Here is a 22442-nt window from a genome sequence, read left to right as displayed (position 1 = left end):
TTAAAATTAAAAACAAGAAAAAGCACATTCCGTAATTCCCCTAAAACAAAATATTTTATATACATTGTGTAACTTGATACAACATCGTTTTTTTTTATAAATAAAAACTACTCGGTGGAGTCAGCAAATTCCTCAAATATGCTGATCAGTTGTAACTACATTGATATCTTTTCAACCAGGTCCAACCTGATGACCTCATGGTAAAACACACCTCACCTGGAAGCTGGCTTTCTCCCCAGTGGTGAGCAGTCAGTTGGTCAGTTTCCTGTCCCAGTGAGAGCAGAGGTGATCTCAGGGGCTGACTTACACATGGCGCCTTGTTTTCCCAGCATGGGAGTGCGGTTTATACTCCGGACATCCTGCCTGTAAATGATTTAGTCTCTTGTGATTAATGGTATTTGCCATTAAATATTATTGTGTTTGCTACACCTATACTAAACAATTGAGCTGTTATATCAATAAATGTATTGATGGCACTCCCCTTTTTACAAATAGAGTGTATACATTCTTCCACAGGCATTTTGGATAAATAGCAGCCCAAAAACAACATAAGACCAAGTGTGCTTCTAATGGACTGCCTATGCAAAATAACTAGCTGGTTAAATCATAGCCATGTGTCCCTTATAGGCCAATATTAAAGTGAAAGTTCGAGGCTCGTGGCTCAGATAATAATATAGGATAAAGAAACAATGTTATCAAGAATACCAAGACCCCCCACAGGTTTATTCATAGCTGACTTAGAAGAGGTTCTGTTTTATAAATACCAATTTTCCTTTCAAAGGAAGAGCTTCTTCTCCACAGGGTCAATCACCCTGACCTGAGAATCCATTTTTAGCACTTCAGAGGAAACGTGTTACCAAGGCGTATATTCACCCACTTTGTTCATATCCAATGTTTTGAATTCTCTCTTGTGTGACACAAGCAGAGGTTGCATCTCAAGGTAAATATGGCGAGCCCTTCCCACGGTCCTAACGGTGATGTCATCCTACTGATTTTTTTTATGTTATAGACAGTGTTTGATCCTGTATTTTTTTGCTGCATTAACTTAGCATGGCAATCCCTCTGTGAGTGACTGTGTATTCTGTTTTCAGTCAACTGTGCTTCCGACTTTTTGACACACAGCGTAGTTGCAATGCGCTTGTGGGATGAACCAACCCCTATACAAAAAATGTCCTCCACCTCAAAACAAACAGGCTACAGGTGAAATGTTTAACTCAGTCTTCTCATTCCCCCACTCCTCCTCCCCACCCTCACCCCCTACCCCCAACTCCGCTGGCAGGTGACACACTTCCCCTAGGGCTGGGCCAGGCAGGGGAATCCAGGCTAATTGGTGTGAATCTGTTTAAACTGAGCATACAGCTAGACGGCAGGTCTTAGCTGCTGTTGTGTTAGCTAATGGGTACATAACAACAGGCTCAGGCCACCATCCCTGCAGCAACATGCAGGATTTGGTGTGGATCACCTGGAAGGGCGGGATGACAACAACCACAGGCAGACCTCCCCGAGCTAAAGTTATCTCTCCCTGACTAATTGATGTTAGCAAACCATTGAGTAAATATACTCATTTGGAGATTGGTCGTCAAATGCTTGGTCTTTATGTACTTTGGGAATTTTGAATGTCAGCACAAACACTGAGAATAAGCTAGAGATGGAGAAAAAAGGCAAGAAAGAAGGACAAAGAGAGAGAGATAGTTAGAGAGAGATAGAGACAGAGACAGGCAGTGACAGACATAGTCCGCAGCCCAGGAAACAGGGGTTTTCAGCAGTGTTCCTGTAGCTGTCCGGCCCGGGGCCTAGCTGACAGGGAAGGGTTAGAGGGAGGGAGCAGGGGAGGGAGGGAGGGAGGGAGGGAGGGAGGGAGCAGGGAGGGGAGGGGAACAGTCAGGGAGATTACAGCTTGGCGGCTCGCTACATTAACACAGGAGCACTTAATCACAGCATAGAACTAATCTCACCTGAGGTAGCAGCCTTTTACAAACACACGGGCAAATACAGCATCATTTAACCACAGACACAATAACAAATACTGCAGTAAGCAACGCTTATATCATCCACTAATATTTGTCAAGCTTTCCTAATAAACACGAGGCCTTTAAACCTTGGATATTGGATTGTAGCAAAGGTAAAAACAAAACCTTATCAGTCCAAAAAAATCAAACTTTATTGATATTACGGGTGGGTTTTTTGTAAAGCAATACAAAGATGCGGCTCGTGTGATTGTATGATACTGTCTTCAAGAAATCACTCACCTCAGGCATCAACTATAGTTTTTGTCATGGTTTACTATGACAACAAATCAGCATCTGACATAATCTTGGAGCTACGATCAAAATCCAGATATTAGATTAGCTGTGGGGTTTTATCATATAGGTCACCCTGTTTAAGAAAACATAAAAATTGTCCTTCCAAATTATTCATGGAAGCATACCTAAAGTGAAACTTTAAACCTTATCTTTGCGCAAGCCAATCAATCAAAACTCATAACCAAAAGACAAAGAGAGTGAGATATATACTGTAGAGCAAAAGAGAGAGAGGAGGAGAGAGGAAGAGTGTGTGTAGAGTATGTGACCCTGCAGGAGCCCCAGCTGATTAAGTCATTGATAGTAGATTGCATATACAGTATGTGAGACAGCTGCAGTGGAGGGTGTGTCCCCATGTCTAAACCAGGGGTCTGGGTGGAGGGTTGTTTGTAATCCCAGGCATATGGACTCCTTCTCTGGCCTGATCGCTTTCATAGGACCGCTGGTTAGTCAGTGGCCCAGTTGTACTGCCACTATATATAGTCCACACATAGAGTCAATCTCTGCTTAATGCAGTGACTCAACACTTTATTTTCCTTCTGATTCTGGCTCTTGCCGCATCTCATACAATTATAAATAGTTCTGTTCTCCCACACGAGTAGAGGACAAGGAAAATAACGGGGTCCCTCCCATCTGAACTTTCCATTCATATACTGTAATGACAATATTTTTTTATATTTTTGTATGTTTAACCCTTTTCAAAACACTATTGATACCCTTAAACATGACATGTTTTGAAAATATTATATGTATCTAAGCCCCAATGTCCTGAATTCACTAGGTGTACAAAAACACTGCACAATTTCAGACAATGCAAGACATCCTACAGTATCCGCGGAATGATTATACTTAGAAGACTAAGTATTTCAAAGAGTTCTCAAACTATGACTAAAAGTCCTAAGGGTCCAGACCAGTTCACTAATTACAGCAGTAGGCTCAACAGTCACAGGAATTGAGTCAGAGAAGTGAATCAGTTCCAGAGGCCATTCTGATCAGCTCTCTGGTCGCTTCTCCCAATCCCCTTCAGCTTCCCGGAGCATTTTTAGCTGGTGTCCAGTCAAGCAGTGATTAGAAGATGACTGCATCAGCATTCAGTTTCCTTTCCACTGTGTTTTCCTATGGAAGCCCGAGAGAAAAGAGGGAGGCAGGGATGAGGTCTGTGGGTGAGTCCACTCTTCACACGCAGACATGTCACAGTGTTTGCTACTGGTATCTTTTCTTAACAGGAATTCCCCGTGGGTCAAGGCCTAAGCACTTCTCAGGAAATAATGAGAAATGTTGCAAAGCACAGGTCTGTCACTGTACATTGACATACTGTGACTAACTCTCACCCGTAATCTCTCTGTTTTTACCATAGAAAAAAAGCTGTGATAATATGTAATGATTTAAAATATATTAAAATAATATATTTATAATATTATACAATTAAAAATAGCTATGTTTGACCAATAGAATACATGAACCAAAGAAACATGTTGTTAACAAGTGTGAATGATTTTCATTCAGATTATAAAATATAATTTGAATTATTAGAATAAACTAAATGAAACTTAATGAAAATGTAATTTAGTTTAAATAATATAGTTGCTTTTTCAAAGGCACAACGAGAGGGCATTCTGTGGCATTGCTGAAATGATAAATGCAGGGGGCCATTGTGCTTTATTCCTGTGGATCTTTCCAAGAGCACCTGTCCACACTTCCTGGTTCCAGTGACTTCTGTTTGCTCCATCCATGAAAGATGGGATGAGAACATCCTTTATCCGACAGGATACCAGGTTCTATAAAATTCACACTCTTACCATTTTGGGACCACCGGTAGGATTTCCTAAAAAACAAGAATAAATGAAAATATAGTCTAAATAAAGTGGCAGAGGGGAAAATGTCATGACCTCGGGCAGGACTCTTTGTTTGTGTGTGTGTGTGTATTTATGTCAGTTCAGGTGCAACTTTAAAAACACGGTCATAGGATTTAGGGATCCCCCTAACTTGTGTCAAATGATGAGAAAGTTAGTGACCGGACTTACCCACATTATCACAATAGAGGGTATTATATTTGGTGTCATCACACAAAAATACTTTCTGAACAACCCCAGAACATATTTTGATGCTTATGGGATGGCTGTAATAACGTGAAGGTTTAATGAGCTCCCATTATATAAGCATAAACCATATGTACAGTCTATGGCATAAACATACAGTACTGCTCTTTCTAGTACAATTTGTTTTATTCCACGTCAACCATCTTCCAGGTGCAGCCACTGGTTTGATCAGTGTCTTTCACACACTACAGGGAATGTCCCTATTTATTTTTGAGCTGCAACTACTTCAAACAAGTACACTGTGTCATTAAAATAGCAAACAGTTAACTTCCAGTTCCCCAAGAACAGACGCCGGTTTCCTCCATGATAGAAGCAATGTCTCCTTTGCAGAAGACCCGGCTCATTGTAAGGTCAATACAAATGCAGACGCAACGGCGAATGGCATTGAGATTACTATAATTTATGTCATTCATTTACAATTTGTCTACAAACTGTACATATAATTAACGTCGAGTCAATTTGATCAAATATATTTAAAATATTGTCTTTTGAAAAAATGTTGTTGCCTACCCAAAATATTCTCATCAAACGAGATACTAAGGGAGTTTAGAGCTGTCATTGTTTTCCACTAGAGGTCGGTCTTACGCAGTTTGTTGGAGTGGAATGTTTCACATTAACCTTAAAATGTACCGTTCCACAGGTAGAAGCGGCACATCAGATTGGTTTAGGTCGTTCTAGTTGTAGCCTACTCAGCTGATTTAACGGTCCATTTACACACATAGACCTATAGGCGTAGGCTACTTACCCATTTCAGAAAGTTCACCCTGCAATTACAAATGGTAAAATGCCAGAGAGACCTCGTGTCAGTTTTCCACTGGCTCATGGACTAACTGGTAAATTGGATGACGTTACCCTGAAACGATGTTCTCTCGCATATTTTTTTTTTATTAATCTCGAGACTCATTAAATCACTTTGATTTTGGACAATGTCGACTAAGTGGAGTATGTCCCTACAAATTATACGTCACAAATCAGAGCCTAAAAACGTTTAGATATTTCTACATTCGTTGTCAGAAACTAAAATATCAACAATAGGATAAACCTAGCGGACGAAACAGACTAGAGTAGGCTAGCAAAAACAATTGTGTCAGTGACGCATAGTAAATTGGTAGGTGTCAAGGTGGTATACGGATAAGTGCGTGTAACTGTCAAATGAATCGATGACAGTGTTAGAGACAAGGGCAGGTGAGGTGGGGATTTGTAGCCAGGCAGTTCTTGGGAGGGAAGCAGGTGAGATAAAGTTCAAACCACCATGAGATCCAAAAGGAGAGTGCCAAAGGAGGGGTTACTGGGCCTTGTAATCCCACTCAGAGGTGAAGGTGTGGGCCGAAATGGCACGCCACAGGGGTTGTATCACATGACACACTACACGCACTGTTCTTGTTGATAGACCTGCCTTATTTCTTAACATATGTTGAACAAATGTGGATTTGTGATACCTGTAGTAAGCTATTTAATAATGGAGTCTTAAACTTGGAGTAGAGGGAAAATATGGTTAGAGAAAAATGGAAGGAAAGCAAAGTGTGTGGTCATGCATCTGATCATCTGCATCTCACTGACTTTAATTTAATATGGCATAAAGAGTTGAGAAAATCGTTTTTTATTTGTATTAGAGTTGTATAGAATGTAAAAACAACAGTGGCTTTATTAAGATACATAAGGACACAGTTGCGTTATGATCATTCAATTTAAAATGCTGTACATTACATCACTTATGTAGATCTGTACACACAGATCACTCATAGTTTATTGTCCTATCATCTAAAGAGAGCAGCTTATCGCCCACGGAAACTGGTGGTAAATGTTTCTAGTCTAGTCTAGCCTTGTCTCAGTTCGTATGGTATATTTCCAGGTTTTGTCCTCCATTTCCTGGGATACTGTGGACAAGAGAGTTGTAGATTTATGGAGAGGGAGGGGAGAGAGTAGCTGTGTGGTCAGTTTACAGTGTATTGTTCAGCATTTAATCTACCCTGATTAGCAGTCATTTCCTTGAATGACTGGGAAAAGATTTCAGACAACATACACTAAGTCTAGTTTGTGATGTGATCACAAAGTTTGCTGTATTTTTCTGTCTCACAATTCTATTTTAGGGATTTGAATGTATGTTTTCTTCCATAGTAATTTGGTTTTGTTCATTTTTTATTCTTCTGCATTAGTCAATAGCTCATTAGACACTTCACAGAACAGTGAACCAATAATAAAAATAAAATTAAAATAACATAGTAAATTGTAGTCTGTATTCAACTCGCCTATAGAATGACCAAAGAGTAGACCCCCATGCCTGTAAAATGGGAGGCCATAACCTGCAGTTGAACTCAGAGCATTAGGAAGACAGAGAACTTTAATAGTCCACAGGGACGCAAGTTTAACAGAGGGTGACTGAGATCCACCACATCCTTTTGTTGTTGGGTTAAGAAAATGTCAAGGCCAGCTCAATAGGTTTGACTCCTGCCTCTGTGTGTGTCTGTGTGTGTCTGTGTGTGTGTGTGTGTGTGTGCCCCTGAGCATTTATTTATTCCACAACTTATGGAAACTCCATTTGTGCCTTGGTCAGGATGTGGCGGTGTTTCACGGAGGAAGGCTACCATTCTCGCCCGCTCCACCCGCGCGCGCCGTAGCAGGCAGCTCCCTGGCTTGGGCTGTTAGCCCCCTAATCAGAGGAAGGCTGTCTGATGCAGGCCTGGTCCCCGGCACAGACGGATAAATCATTCCTCACCCCGGGACGCTATCTGGGGCGAGCGCAGCCAGTCCGGCCCCGGCAGCAGACTGGCCTACCCCCGCCTTCTACCCGTCTGTCCTCCGCCCGCCCTCCACCCATCTGTCCTCCGCCAGCCCCACGCTCCCCAACGCTGACAGCACCGTGACGCTAGGCTGGGGGGTCTGGGGGATTCAGACTGGAAACCACCAGTCACATTTATTTTAGTTCTTACGGTTAAATGGTGATAAAGTGATAAATTACTTTAAAGAATCCTAAGAAAGCACATTTTTAGATAAGTTCAATGGTCTATCAATAGAAAGTATAATTGTTGGTTGATTGAGAGTACTTGATTTAAAAGGTAAGTGGTCACAACTTATATACACAACCATATAATGCATTTTATTATGCATAGTTTTCATTGCATACATGTCACACAAGCGTTTATGATCTCACTGTTACTCATTGGTGCTTCAGATTTATTTAGTCTTAAGAAGGGCCCATGTCAGGGATCACGTAGTACTCAATGCAAGACCTATCACGTAGCCTGGATCAAAATAACAAACAAAGTTGTCGAGGGTAAGTCATTAGTTAATTACAGGCAAAACCTTTGAGGTATTTTATTGTTAGAGGCTGGAAGTTTGGTAACTGTAATGTAAAAACAGACTAATTGAATAATGCCTTTATGAGTGAATGAGAGAGTGTGTGTGGAGTGATTTACCACACAGAGGAGAATGCTTATCTCTCTCTGCCCCATGCAGGAAACACAGGGATGTCACCAGGCTAGATTAAACGCTTGGCAGAGCTGATACAGAATGCTGAAAATGGAAGGGGTGTGGGATCTCTGAAGTATGAAATGTGTGTGGGGAGGTGTGGTTTGTGTCTGTGTGTGGAGAGGTGTGGTTTGTGTCTGTGTGTGTATAGGTGTGGTTTGTGTCTGTGTGTGGAGAGGTGTGGTTTGTGTCTGTGTGTGGAGAGGTGTGGTTTGTGTCTGTGTGTGTAGAGGTGTGGTTTGTGTCTGTGTGTGTAGAGGTGTGGTTTGTGTCTGTCTGTGTATAGGTGTGGTTTGTGTCTGTGTGTGTAGAGGTGTGGTTTGTGTCTGTGTGTGTATAGGTGTGGTTTGTGTCTGTGTGTGTATAGGTGTGGTTTGTGTCTGTGTGTGTAGAGGTGTGGTTTGTGTCTGTGTGTGGAGAGGGGGGGGGGGGTGAACTTATGAGCCCTGTTTGGCAGACACTGTTCATTCAAAAGTTGGGAATTCCACTGGAAAATAAAAAGGTGTAACCCAGAAAGATGACGTGGTTGGAATGGAATTTTGAATGGCAAGCATTTTTCTGAAGTTAAACCATTTAGTGGGCCGTGCTTTTTCCATTTTTAACAACACATTCAAATGGCCACTGAGGACTGGAAAGGCATTTGTTCAACTACCTCATATGATATGTCTGAAACAAAAAATAATAATAAGCCTTGCTGTTGTTGTGCTGTATGTTACAGATCTCAGAGAGATGATTACAGGGAATGGCTCAGATAAGACGATAACATGATCTGCTGTTTGACTTGCATTTAAATTGATGTCTCATAACTGTTGTTGGTGAGGTTTCAATTGTATTACATTTAATTGGTTGCCTGGCAGCTGCAATTGGAATCCCAGCCATGCCTTTGAATTCTTCCTACAGTGTACAAATATCGTTTTGAAAGGCGGGTCTGAGATCTTGAATATACCTTTTAAATTATAAGGCAAAGTACCTCCGTTTTTGTGTAACATATTGCTGACTAGTGGTTGACCTGAACATGATATTATGAGTATGAAACCCTGGAGCAGGCAGTATGTGTATGTTGTTGAACTGATGCAGTAAACCAGAGATGTGTTTGATGCGAGTGCAGGCAGACAGATTTTCCCCAGCAGCTGCTTAGAGAACCGCAGGCCAAATATAGACCGAGAACAAGAGCCAAAACATATCACACATTTTTTCCCATTAACAGCATAGGTTTGAATCTAACTTGGCGCCAATACGTTTTAGACTCTAAGGGTTAAAAATAGAGAGTGGTATGGGTGGCAGTACATATGGGATGTGAGGGACGGATATCTATGCTACGGCAGCCTGTGATTTTAAGTGTAATTGTGTCAAGGAAAAACTGTAATTATCATATCAGCATATGGTTTCATAGAACTGTGTGTGACACACTTGGATAAAAGTTCAGACTGGTAAATGAAAGATTATTGCTAATCTTTGTATTTTGGCATGTTCAAAATGGAAGGTTGTGGGGGCAGTTGTGCATTGGGATCACTGTTGTTCTGTCTGTGCCCCGCCAACCACGTAAAACCCCCTGATTTAAAGTGTCCCCAGTCTCTTATCACTGGAGCAGAGGGCTGGAATGAAGGGCATGCAGGCTCCAGGCCTACCTGTTTACTCTGAGGGCTTCCTCCATTGTTCCATCCAACTTCCTTTTAAGGATTTTTCACATTTTTGTGCTCCTTGTTGTTTTGGGAACGGGTGAGTGTGGTGGGTGCGTAGAGACCATGCTGTGGCATTCCTGAATTCTTCCAGGTTGGTCTGGTTGAGTTCAGCGGGAATTCTTTCCTTGAACATGGAACACACGCGCACACACATTTGCACCCACACAAGTACACAGTAGACACACACACACAAATGTCAATTAGTTTGTGATGTGTTAGCTTTTTGCATTTCAATTTGAATTGAAGACATGTTCAATGAGGAATCTGTTTGGGATTCCTCCATGGTCCCTACCTTTTGCCTCCAGGTTTAGTGAGAGGTGAAGTCATCCTATGTAATCTCTTTTTTTCTATAAATAGAGGCAGTGCAGTTTTAGTAGGTGTTGCCTAACTCCAGTGAAGTAAAACTGCTTTGCCAAGAATACCCTTTGTGTTGTAATCCAACCTTCTAAGATATCTATGTGGCTTTCTATGTGAAATAATAAATATACAGTATGACATTTTTATCAATAATACATTGTTTATTTAGTTATTTAGTTAAATCAAGATACACTTTTTACAATTATCAATCTATAACTAACAGTTCACTAAATTCATGTTATTTAAGGGGGAACACAAACTATTAAATGTGGGAGAAGGTTAGTCAACTTTTAACCAAGGTGGCATTGCGTGTCATCCACACCTCTCGCATTAAAAATGAAGCCTACCTCACAGAGGGTCGTCGTAATGGAAAGCCCCCTAATCCTTATTATCTAATGAAGCAAGCAATGAGATTACATCTTGAAATTACAACTTGCATGTACCATCTGCTGTTCATTGGTCAAACTGGAGAGTCCTGCTTTCTTTTATTGGGGAAAGCAGGCTTGTATGAGCTTTCTTCTGTTAATGTTGTGTGTTGTGATGAATAAGTGAAAAGGATTTCTCATTGCTTTCAGTAGTAACTCAGTAGTATCTCAATTAGGCATGTACAGTTGTGATGTTACAAATAGTTTATTAGTGTATGAGCAAAAATCTTGATCTAATTGCAATCAATATACCTTCAAATATATTCAAGCAAATAAGTAAAGTATGCAATATCCAAGCTAATAATTTACTTCCTGGTAGAATTGTTCTACTTTATTTAAATGTTGATTTAATCAAATGATCACTATTATCAACAATAAGAGTCATCAGAGAATTAAACCCATTCTTTTATCCAGCAGTGATGTTGTGTGTTGGTCTCATACATGCTCTTCTAGTAAGGGCTCCTCACACACAACACAGTCGTAGAGAAGATTAACTCTAAACAAAGATTAAGCAAATTAACCATGATGGTACCTCCCCAAAATAAGCCCTGGCTCAAGCGCAGTTGCTTTAACATTAGTCATGAAGTAGAGTCCCGAACAACATTTAATGGATACTCAAAACGGGTGGGATTCTATATATAATTTTATATATAGGTGAGTTCATTTTATTTGACCATGATGTGTATATGTATATATGTACACTTAAATCATTTGTTTTCTTCTTAAACTGAATCAATTGTGCAATGATATCATGTATTTCTTGGTGTTGGTAGTTTGTTTCCATTTCTTTTCTGTCTACAGTGGAGACGTTCTTGTACACAACATTTTTTGAAACCGTTGTTAAAGTATTTAAGTCATTGATATTTTGTAACAGATACAAAAAAGTGAATGAGGTGATATTTGTGCCAAATATATACTTGGCAAATTATTGTTTTCAAGGTTATATAAACTGTGTCATGTTTAAACTGACATAATCAGGTAATTTTAGCAAATTCAGATTATTGTATGTTGTAATGGTACTTGAAATCTTTCTCTTAGTGGCATGCAAGTCCTAACCATAGTAGGTAATTAAGTAATTGAATGTGTCAATGGCTTGGCAAAGTGCCCAGTAATCTGTTCAACCTGAGGGTAGCAACAGCAGCACCTTGAAGTCAACAACAAGTGTCCTTGAGATGTCACGTGAGCTGTTTAGAATACTTTTATTATTATTATTATTATTGACTTAATGCAGGATATTATGATGAGATCAATTCTGTTTTGCAAATACATATAAATTAAAAACAATTAAAAGAAAGTCGCAATTTGCTAAATCAATATTTATTCAAGATATGTTTTTCTCCAGACAGTTTATAATTGTTTGATGCTCTGACTGCAGTGTTTTGCTTTTGGTTGTACTGTTTGTAAAAAAAATACGCATAGGTGTTAGGAGAATACTATATTGTGGGCTTAAGCAGCTTGAGCATCGAAAGTGAGCAGACACTGGTTAATAAGTTGCCTGTGACTGATAAGCAAGTTAATACATACATTTTATTAAGCTCCTTATAACTGTTTCTCCACTTCTCTCATCCTAGCAAATCATCATGACTGAAATGGCTTCTCGCAAGGCCTTTCCAGACCAGTCATCTGGAAGCGGGCACTCAGTGACCACTTCCCGCCAGCCCTATATCATCGACTCCATTGCTTCCAAGAGGGTGTGCTTCTACAAGAGTGGGGACCCTCAGTTCAATGGCCTGCGCATGGTCATTAACAGCCGCACCTTTAAGACTTTTGATGCACTTCTGGACAGCCTCTCCAAAAAGGTCCCGTTGCCCTTTGGGGTGAGGAACATCACAACCCCACGAGGGGTGCATGCTGTGCGTAACTTGGATGAACTGGAGGATGGGAAAGCCTACATCTGCTCTGACCAGCGGAAGGTCAAACCTATCAATCTGGCATTGGCCAATAAGAAGCCACCACCCTGGTACCATGCCAGGCCAATCAGTGCCCGGCGTCAGGCCCTACAACTGGCAAGGAAGTACCCAGGTCGGCCCAAGCGTAAGCAGGAAGCGGGGGCTGCCAGGCCCCCCAAGAAGCTTACAGTGTTCAGGAACGGGGATCCCAGTGTGAAACACACAGTGATGCTTCAGAGGAGGACAACACCCACCTTTGAGTCTCTGTTGGATTACGTATCAGAACTGATGCAGTTTCCCGTTGTTAAACTACACACACCTGATGGAGGACGAGTGAGTGCTTTTACTCATCTGATTTGAACACATGGCAGCTGATGTCATTCTTGCCTCATATGTTTAGTTTACACAGGATAGATTACACTATTGTCTGTGGTTTCATATTTGAGCATTATTTTAACTAACCAACATGTGAATCTAACCACAGACTCTCATGTGTTTGATTCTGAGTTATCATTAATTGTTACCTCACAAAGTGTGCCATTTCTGATGACTGTTAGTATCTTGTATCTTTACCCTGAATGGGTGAACCATAAATAACTGACAAAAAATTGGCTGCATGTTAAGCTTCTTTGTAGTCGGCTCATCCTATTGATGACTGTTATATGGTAAGGCCTTCAAGGATACTGTTGGACCCATGGAAAGGGTTTTCCTGAGGTTTGTTGGTTTGATTGTCATACATCAACCAACAATCAGGTTTAGCTGGTCATTACAAAAAAAAAAGCAATTAAAACTAGAATGTATTGGTATGGAATTAGATGAATTTTAAAATATAAAGATGACAAGATTTCAGACATTTCTAAAGTTATCTTTAATAACAGTGACTTTATATCATTAATTCATGTTAACAATGTATCTCTTTGTCATTCTGCCTCACAGGTGGATGGCCTCCCAGCCTTGATTTTGTGCTCTGGAAAAGTAGTGGCTACAGGCCGGGAGGCCTTCAAATCTGCCAACTACAACACCCAGAAATCAATTACTCCAACATGGCTTCCTGCCAGTCGAATGGCACCCAAAAGAAAGAAACATGCCATTCGTAAGTCTAACTATGTTTACTCAAGCATCACAAACACATTTTTTCAAATTAAAGTATAGAATTCAATTGGTAACTTGTAAGTGAAAAACTATCAATTCCTTTCCCAGTCAGTTAACATCGTCATCACATTTAATGCATAAATAAGTAGCCCCTGCTGGACATATACAGTACAGTGTAGCTGTCTGTCTGACCATAAGCTTGCCCCTCCCAGTCTACTCACACGATAAGAGGGAAGGTGCTGAGATATGAATATCATCCGTAATACCATGGGTGACCTACATACTCTATCCATTGCCAGCCAGTCATTAACAGTATGAGCTGTGTAGATTGTGGCACTGGTTTCCTCACCCCAGTAACTTTCTTTTTTCTTCTCTTTCTTTTTTAAATAATTTTGGATTTTGAATATCCTCCAAAAATCCATGGATCTGGTGTGACCGGTCTGCCTCTCAACATGCACTCTCAACTTTTCTGCTCCTATCAATCTCTCCAAAGGGAAAAAGAAAACCATGTCCAGTGGCAGTAAGTCAAGGAACTTCTCCTCATCGTCAGAGAGATACTTTGTCAATCAGATACACAACTCCGTTGCCGGAAGTCTCTGTGACTTTCCCAGTAACTCTGGGGAAATGGAAACTGGTCAACTGTTGGAGTCTGTCGCAGAAACGGAGGGAGACATCTGTCTGGAGGATGGGGTAGAAGGGATGGAAAGCTGCATGCCCCCAGATGATGACATTGAAAAGTCTTTTCGGGTCAATCAGGATGGTAGTATGACAGTGGAGATGAAGGTACGCCTGACTATCAAAGAGGAGGAGACAGTCCATTGGACAACCACCCTGACCAGATCCAGCGTGGCCAACCAGCTCAGTGTGGCCTCATTGCCTGAGTCTGACCCTGAGGGCGGCACCTTAGAACCCCAAAACTCAACCTCCACTGACACCATCAACAAACACAACTTCAAAGATGATGACGATCATTTGCCACCAGAAAATGGACTCACAAGCAGTGGGAATGAAGAGGAGGAATCCGAGCATCAGGCAGATGTGGTCTTTCCCAGGAGAGCTCCAACACCAGGGCCTAGGAGATCAAGACAGAACCAAGCCTCATCGGAGAGTATTAAAATTGTGAAACCAGAGGAGATCCAGCAGAACACGGTTGGCTCGTATTCTTATAGAGAGGATACTGGAACTGGGAAGGTGACAGAGGAGTACTGCATGGTCAGACAGTGCAGCACAAGGCCAGTGCCCAAACCCAGGAGAGTCAACTCTTTGGATGTCAACAGTTACAATAGAAATCCAAGCAGTTTGAAATCTGCAGGGGAGGCTGAGATCTTACCGATGGATGACAGTGGGGGTGAAATCACTGAGACAGTTTTCCACATATACGAGCAGCAGACCTGTCGAGATAACTCTCTGGCAAATAACCAGTTTAGTGTACAGGGTGTTTCAATGTATGGCCTGCTCTATGGGCGACCAGCCTCGTCAGATACAGCACACTTCTCATCTAGTTATGACTTTGAAACAGAGCTGGGAAGACCCTCTACAGCTTCAGAATCACTCAATGTGTGGAAGACCGATGACACGTCTTCTGAGCTCACCCCCCAGCAACTGAAAACTAGAAAAGTAGGAAATTTACCATCTCAAAAACGCAAAGCAGTAAAGGTCTTAAAGGAACTCTCTAACCCTTCAAAAAACAAAGTGTCAGGCAAAGAAAACGCACCCTTCAAAGCTGCCAAAAAAGCCCAGCGTCTTTCCTCAAAACCCAAAGCTAAAAAGAACCTATCTCGTCAGAGTATGACCCCAGAAAAAAGACGCAAACAGAGTATTGCCGATGTTCCTGACAAAAAAGCAAAAACAGTTTTTTCTAGCGTTGCATCGTTAAAGAAAATTTATGGATTTAGGCCAAAAACAGTCAAAAGTCTATTCAAGCTAAAAAAGAAACGAAAAACTGCTGTTAATGGCAGTATGAAAACAACAAACTCAGAATTGCCTGAGAGCGTGACTCAGTTCAACAATGAAATCCCAAATGAGTCATCACCTGTGAAACAGCAAAATTGTTGTGAAAATGAAACTACAGTCCTCTTCAAGAGTAATATGTTGAATGTTTCACACTTTGAAGAGACCCAAGGTAAAGAAACACTGAAAAGACGGATGACTGTGCATAAAGAGACAGAGGTTGACAAAAAAACTGAGAGTGCATCACTGCCAGAACTAGACTCATCCCCCTCTGTTGTCAATGAATATGTTGAACATTGGCTGGAGTTAGCTCAACCTAGGCCAACTGTGTACCCAGAAGAAAATTCACAGATGGATCTTAAGGGAGGTATTTCAGAGGTGTCAGAAATAAATTGTGAAGTGGTAATCACAGACAAAGAAAAAACACCAAACATCCCATTCGTGGAAAGAATTCCTTCACCAAATGTGACAATACAGGAGAACAAAGCATTGGGACAAAGTCTGTTAAGTGAAAAGACTTCATCAATAAGTGATCAAACTTCTTCGAATGACCCAATCGCCCAAGGTCAAAATGCTGCCACGAGGCATTCAGACAGTCCATCTTCGGAAAACTCAGGAATTCCTATTAAAATATCTGTACAAAAGAGGACACCCTCCAACAGTTTTGCAATGGAGAAGACTTCACAAGGTACTGAGCCCACTGGGGAAGAACCTGCACCTCCTGCTAGTGTTCAGACTTCAGTAGCTAGTAGTCCCTCGTACTACATGTTTTCATCACCCAGTAGTCTTGCATCAGAGGACATGCCAGCATCAATGAACCACTTGTCAGATGAGGCTTCATCAACAACTAATGAAAAAATAAACATATCCAATCAACCTATTCTGAACGACACGTCATTATACAGAAACTCTTCTGTAAAGAAAACTCGATTGGTCAGTAATCTCTCATTGGAAAGGAAAATGTTTCAGAGAAAAGCTTCTGTGGAGAAATCAGCATTAACCAGTGACACATCCAAAAAGGAATCATCAACTCCGGTTGAAACAGCAGTAGCAAATACTCCACAGTCCGGTCTCTCATCTGAAAGAAAATGTATCCCTACTAATACCTCAGTGGAAAAGACACCACAGTCATCTATCATCTTAGATACTTCCTCATTAGCTAGTAGTCCCTCATATATCCTGTCTTCACCGCCTAGCAGTCTGGTGTCAGAGGGTAGACTGTCAATTAGTCCTTCATCGGATGAGGCTCCATCACCAACTGACTGCCCATTAGAAGAGAAATCAGTCAAACCACCATTGGTCACCACTCAGACAGATCCCCCATTTTTTCCAAAACCTTCAGTGAAAAAGACACGATTAGTCAGTAATCTCTCACTGGAAAGAACACTGTCAGCTAGAAAGGCTTCTTCAGATAAATCTGAATTACAGAGTGATCCTATGACAGTAAAGACTCAAGTTAGTAACAGTCCAACATTGGAAAAATCACCACTACAAAGAAATCAACCATTGGAAACTGCAGGGTTACCTAACAATCCTTCACTTGATAAAACTACCCAATTAGCCACAAATCCTGGAACCAACAAGATACCAGCACCACGCAAAAACCTTTTGCCAAAGAGACTTTCACCCTATTCTCAGTCTTTGGAAATTGTGTCACCACCTACAAAAGTGAAATTGAAGAAGAAATCATTGACTCGAAATCACTCATTGGACAGCACAGCTGATCAAAAGACACCCTCACTGAGAAGAAAACTCCAAACTGGGATTTCAACTAAATTGATGCCAAAGTCTACCAGTGCATCTTTGGAAAATACATCGCCACTTCCTACTCCCACATTACGAAATCCTAAACAAAAGATGAAAAAGGAAGATAAAGTAAGCAAGACCAGAGTAGGAGATACTATGACAGTAACAGAAGTTAAGCCCTCAACAATAGTACACATTACACCACAATCATTTATACTGGCTGGCCAGCCTGATACAAAGCCTGTGCTTGAGAAACTCTGCTACTCCATTCAGTCAATTAGACAGTTGACACAGAACAAACGTCGGTCCTGCCTGGAAAAGTCTAACAGTTTACCAGACTTCTCTTCCCATGTGGCCTCTACATTCGGGTCTTCCTCTAAAGCTCTCCTGGCATTTTTATCTGTTATGACACTAAAGGAAGGCATTGCTAACTTTAACATGCATGAATTAAATGCTAACAGTGTAAGCTGTGCTGAGGCTTTGAAAATGATTGAGACTCTGAGAGAAATCGCTAGTATGGAGGATGCTGACAAGTTGCAAGCTAGCTTGACAGAATTGCAGAGGTCGGCCTCCATACATCTGTTACAAAGTTGGAGGGGGTTTCAGGAACTCAGTGACAAAATCAAAAGTCGTAGCTCAACACCCAATAGTTCAGAGCACAATGTCTTAATTGTGCCATGCCAGAAGGAAGAGCTTTGCAATGACGAGAACATTATCAATGAGCTAATTAATGAGTTTGATATGCCTGAAGAACTAAAGGAAGAGTTGGCAGCTCTTCCTGTGATTGTAGAAATGGAGAGTGATGAAAGAGAAAAATCTATGGAAGTTATAAAAGACGGTGAAATAAATGGCCATTTAACCTCAATCCTTCAGGAACAAATTATCAATGTTGACAAAGGCATTTGTAATGAAGAACCTAAAGTGGATGTGAAATCCATCATAAAGCAATTCATGAATATTCAGCATGCCAAAGAGGTGATTGACATGAGGGTATCTCCAAACACAGACTGTTTAAGCCATAGACAAAAGCAAATGTACCCAGGCAATCAAATCTTAAAAGAAGACAAAATCTATCTTTCTGACAGACGGTCATCCAAAGATAACTGTTCTGAACATCCGTTATCAGGAGAAGAGCAGACTAACAATCTTGCTGACCCTTTGGAATATGAAGAAAAAAGTATCATCTTGCCATCAAGTCATGAGGAGAAGATAGACAGGGAAAACTTAGAAGACGATAAAAAAGTGAACTCTGAGGATTACCCCAGCTGTATTGATCCAGACAATAACTTTATAGAGTTGAACAGAAGCAGTCAGGATAGCTTGTCCAGCCCAGAGGAATACCAGTTGAGATCTGAGGAAGAGATACCAGAGGTTGAGAGTAGCAAGATGATGCAGGTTAGCAATAAGGAGAAACCTTCCACCACTGCAGAGAAACATCCCACATCTGATGAAGAACAGGAGAATCCACTTGGTCTCAATAACTGTCGAGAGCAGAAGTTTAGTGAAAGTAGTGAAGAACATTCTGTGGAGGAGCAGGCTAGCTTTGAGGAAGAGGAGCCTGTGGTTAAATATAATGAGCTGCAGGTTAGAAGTAGTAACAAAAGTCCTTCGACCCTTGAAGAAATACAACTAAACTCTTCGGAGGATGAAGAAAACAGACAAAGCCCTGCTAGATGTTTAGAGCAGAGGATAAGCGGTGAGGAAAGCCCCTGTAGCTCTAAGGATGAAGAGGAGGAGGAAACTGAGGTAAAATGTGAGGACCTACACGTTGTCGCTGAGGAGAGAGATTTTAGCCTTGAGGAAAAAGCAAGCTCAGAAAAGGAGCAGGAAGTTCACAAGGATCAGCTCAGCAATAAAGAACAAGTTCAGGAGATTAAATATAGTGATCTTCAGGTAGCTAGCAAGGAGAGGGTATCTACCCTTGAGGTGGTGAAGGATAACTTAGATGTGGAGGGATACCAAGCAGATGATTTGGGTTATGCTGATGTACAAACCTATGAGGAACAGAACATTGAAAATGAAAGTCACAGTACTGTGAGAGAAAAGCTGTCAAGCTTTGTTGAGGAGCCGAGAATTATAATCATAGAGGAAACAAACTGTTTAAGAAACATTTCCAGCACTATAGAAGAGCATTACAGCTTCGACACATATCAAACAGACAGTGGAAATGAGCACATCAGCTGTGAAGAACAGGATTCTGCAGAAATTGTGAATTTTGAGAACAAACTATGTAGCTTAGAGGAGAGGCATTCCACCTCTGTGGAAGAACAGTCTAGCTCGGAAGAAGAACATGTCAGTGTAGAGCAGTACATAGAAGACAGCAATGCAGAGTATCAGGACAGCTATATAGAGGAAGAACCTTCTGAAGAGGATATAAATGACCAAATGACAGAAGGAAAAATGTATTGCACATCGAACAAAGAAATCACAACAACAATTAGTTATGAAATGACTAAAGAAAAAAAGACTTGTCATTCTGTTGTAAAGCCAGTGCCATCTGTTGCAGAACGAGTGGGGATCCTGGAAAAGAAAGTATCTGGTTCAGACCAAAGGAAAACTGTGATTGTGGAGACACCTGGCATAAGACGATTAGCCCAAATAGAAACTCCTATTGGATCTGAGGCTGATGATTTAACAAACGTTTCCCAACTGTCCAATGAGCAAGGCCAGATTGATGACTTCATGAGAGAAAGCACTGAAATGCGCATAACTAATTCGGCCTTGTCCACACACTCAGCTCCCCCATCCTCTTTAGCCTTCAGTTATGATTCCAGTGGCTATTTGACCAGAGAGACTGAGAGAAACAAAGTCCAGTCTATAAAAGAGATGTTTATGGCTAAAAGTGTTGCTGATATTCAATATGGCCATAGACAGCTTCCTAGCCCCAACACCTCAGATCTGTCTGACTCTAGACCTGAGACTTCAGACAGTGGGGGTCACAGATCACATGTGTCACCTGAAGTGTCCAGTGGTGAAGATGAATCTGTGATCAAATCCATTGCCAAGGGAATTGTCAGAAGAACCATCGAAAGGCTCTATGGAAAGAGAGACGACGAGGTCAAGGACAGCAATGAGGAAAGACCACCATCCCCATCAAAACAAAGGCTAAGAGAAAGGGCCATCAGAAGTATCCTATCCCCTTTCCATATGGCTCAGAGCAAAGTGCTGTCTGATTTATCTTACTTCAACGCCACCAGTTCGTTCGAGTCCTATAGTGAACCAACACGGTGTATTGCCTTCAATGCACAAGTTGGGCCTGGAGACAGCGTCCTAATAGACAAAGGCAGATGGCTGATTAACGAAAATGCTCCGATCAGAAAGTCCATCTCAGAACCAACAGCAATACACAAGGGCACTGAATTGTGCACCAAAACTGAGAATGAGTGTGACAATACAAAGGAAGAAATCCCTTACTCTCACTTCAGCATGAGCACCCAAAATAAAGACCTGTCTTCTGAACTGGAGGACAAAACGAAGCAAAAGGTGCCAAGGTGCACCTATTTCACTCTGCCCCATGGCAGCGACTCAGACCTCTACCAGGATGAAATGAGGACAGCGGGCAGGAGTGGCGCCGAGGGCGACCTCATGGCGGAGAAGCTAGACAAGTCTGAAGAAGGTGAATCCAAAACGTGGGTGGAGAAGAATGGAAAATTGCCTGCTTTCACCCCTACCGACTTCAAGATAATGAAAGATAATAAAGTTCACCCGCTGGAAGATGGCCCCATAGAGGGGCAGGTGGTTGTGGTGGTACAGCCTGGGAAAGGTCAGACAGGTCTCAAAGGTCAGACTGTTGTTAATCGAAGACCTCAGGAGACAGATCCACTGGAGATGCTTTATGTCTTCTGTGGCCAGCACTGCCCAGTGCTGTGACATGCTGTACAGTAAACATAGGCTTCTTGCAAGAGGGGAACTAACAATCTTACAGTATTGTATGCCTGAAGAATTTGAAGGATTTTACACTATTCTCATAAAATGAGATTCTGACACTTGGTGCCTGAACTTCAATGTTGCCATATAGCTTTGACACTGTGTAGCATTTTGTCATTCCATTTTGTCAAAATATATGACTTAATATGTCAATTGATATATATAGAAAAAGGAGAAAAGGTATCACTTAGTACAATTTGTAAAAAGAAAATCTCTAATGGATATAACTTGACATACAAACTTTGAGCAAAACTTTAAGCATTATTTTTTTATTGTGAAAATAGTTGATAAATAATCAACTTTATTGACTTTTGATTGAAGATTTCTGAGATTTAAATTAGCTGAACAAATTAAGTTGTTGTGTTGAATATTTCTGTTACTGGACCTAAAACCCAGTGTGTTTTCCAATCTCGAAGGCAGCTCTTTGTACTGTAGGTGTGTTGTTCAGCAAAAGAGCATCCTGAGTATTACTGTAATCTTGTTAAAACGCTTAGAGCAGATAAGGTCCACAAAGATGTCACACAGCAGTGAGGACCAATCCCCTTCACTCGGTTAGCGTGCCTCTGTTAGGATCTGGCTTGTGTTAGGTTCAGTGAGATCAGCAAAGCTATTTTCATCCTATTCAGCACAAAGCAATTGGAATTAGGTCATCTTATACATACAGTACGCTAATAATATCTATAGCTTCATAAACACAGTAGAGATGTTAGTAGTGATTCTTTGTTGTCATGTGCAGCTTTATGCCCTTAAGTGTAATGAATTTCTAGATATGTATTTCAAACTTTTGAGCAGCAACTAGACCAGCAATAACATACCTTTCATGATATGTGTAGATACACCTTTCTAAACTTGGCAGCTGTGAAGTGTTATCTATTTTTATCTTGTTTCTTGAGATGTGACAATAAAAATGTGTCTGTCAAATATCTGGTGTTTGGAGTCATCAGCCCTGGAGCTCTTGAGGAGCAACATAGACCCCAACCCCCCTTCCCCTTCCCTACTGCATGTGAGGAAGTATCCATGTTGTTCTAAGGGCCTTTTGTTTCTCTGAAGTAACTGTCCAGCAGTCCTGTGTTGTGACAGGAGAGCTGTGGAATGTACAGACAGGGGAGAGTGTTTACGTCTCCCTCTACAAAGACAAATAACATGAAGGCCCCACTGTAGGTATTCCCATGTAGACCTGGGCCAGGATAAATCAAGGTGGGTGCTGGTCTGGTTCATTCCTGAGACTGCAGGTGAGGATGATGATGATTCTTGTTAAATCAAGTTACTTCACTGTGAGAAGAGCAGATTAATTTAAAGTGGAATCCAAGGTAGTACAACACACATGAATCCCGTTACTGTGAGGCTAGAACACAGCAAGACACCATTATCACCACAACAAGGACATCAGACTAAGGGCTCTGTTATACAGTATATTAGTGCTTTGGTCTCTGCACTACGAGCCTGTGAACACTAGATGGAATCAGCTGACACGGTCAACCCATTCAACAGTGAGCCATGAGGTTAA

The 22442-nt window shown here is 41.3% G+C and overlaps 1 protein-coding gene across 1 annotated transcript; it reads left to right on the top strand.

Annotated features, from left to right (window-relative positions):
• Positions 1 to 11914: 11914 nt before the first annotated feature.
• Positions 11915 to 20999, top strand: LOC146274926 (uncharacterized). The gene is made up of 4 exons (XM_084703682.1): positions 11915 to 12553; positions 13157 to 13313; positions 13806 to 19664; positions 19740 to 20999. The coding sequence occupies exons 1-4, from the start codon at positions 11921 to 11923 to the stop codon at positions 20876 to 20878; spliced, it is 7788 nt and encodes a 2595-aa protein (XP_084559808.1). The 5' UTR covers positions 11915 to 11920; the 3' UTR covers positions 20879 to 20999.
• The last annotated feature ends 1443 nt before the right edge of the window (positions 21000 to 22442 follow it).

The sequence above is a fragment of the Hypomesus nipponensis genome, chromosome 8, assembly GCF_054491055.1.
Source record: "Hypomesus nipponensis isolate SF chromosome 8, ASM5449105v1, whole genome shotgun sequence".
NCBI classification, from domain to species: domain Eukaryota; kingdom Metazoa; phylum Chordata; class Actinopteri; order Osmeriformes; family Osmeridae; genus Hypomesus; species Hypomesus nipponensis.
Note: the sequence above shows the minus strand (reverse complement) of the source record. Positions and strands in the feature narration are given on the sequence as shown.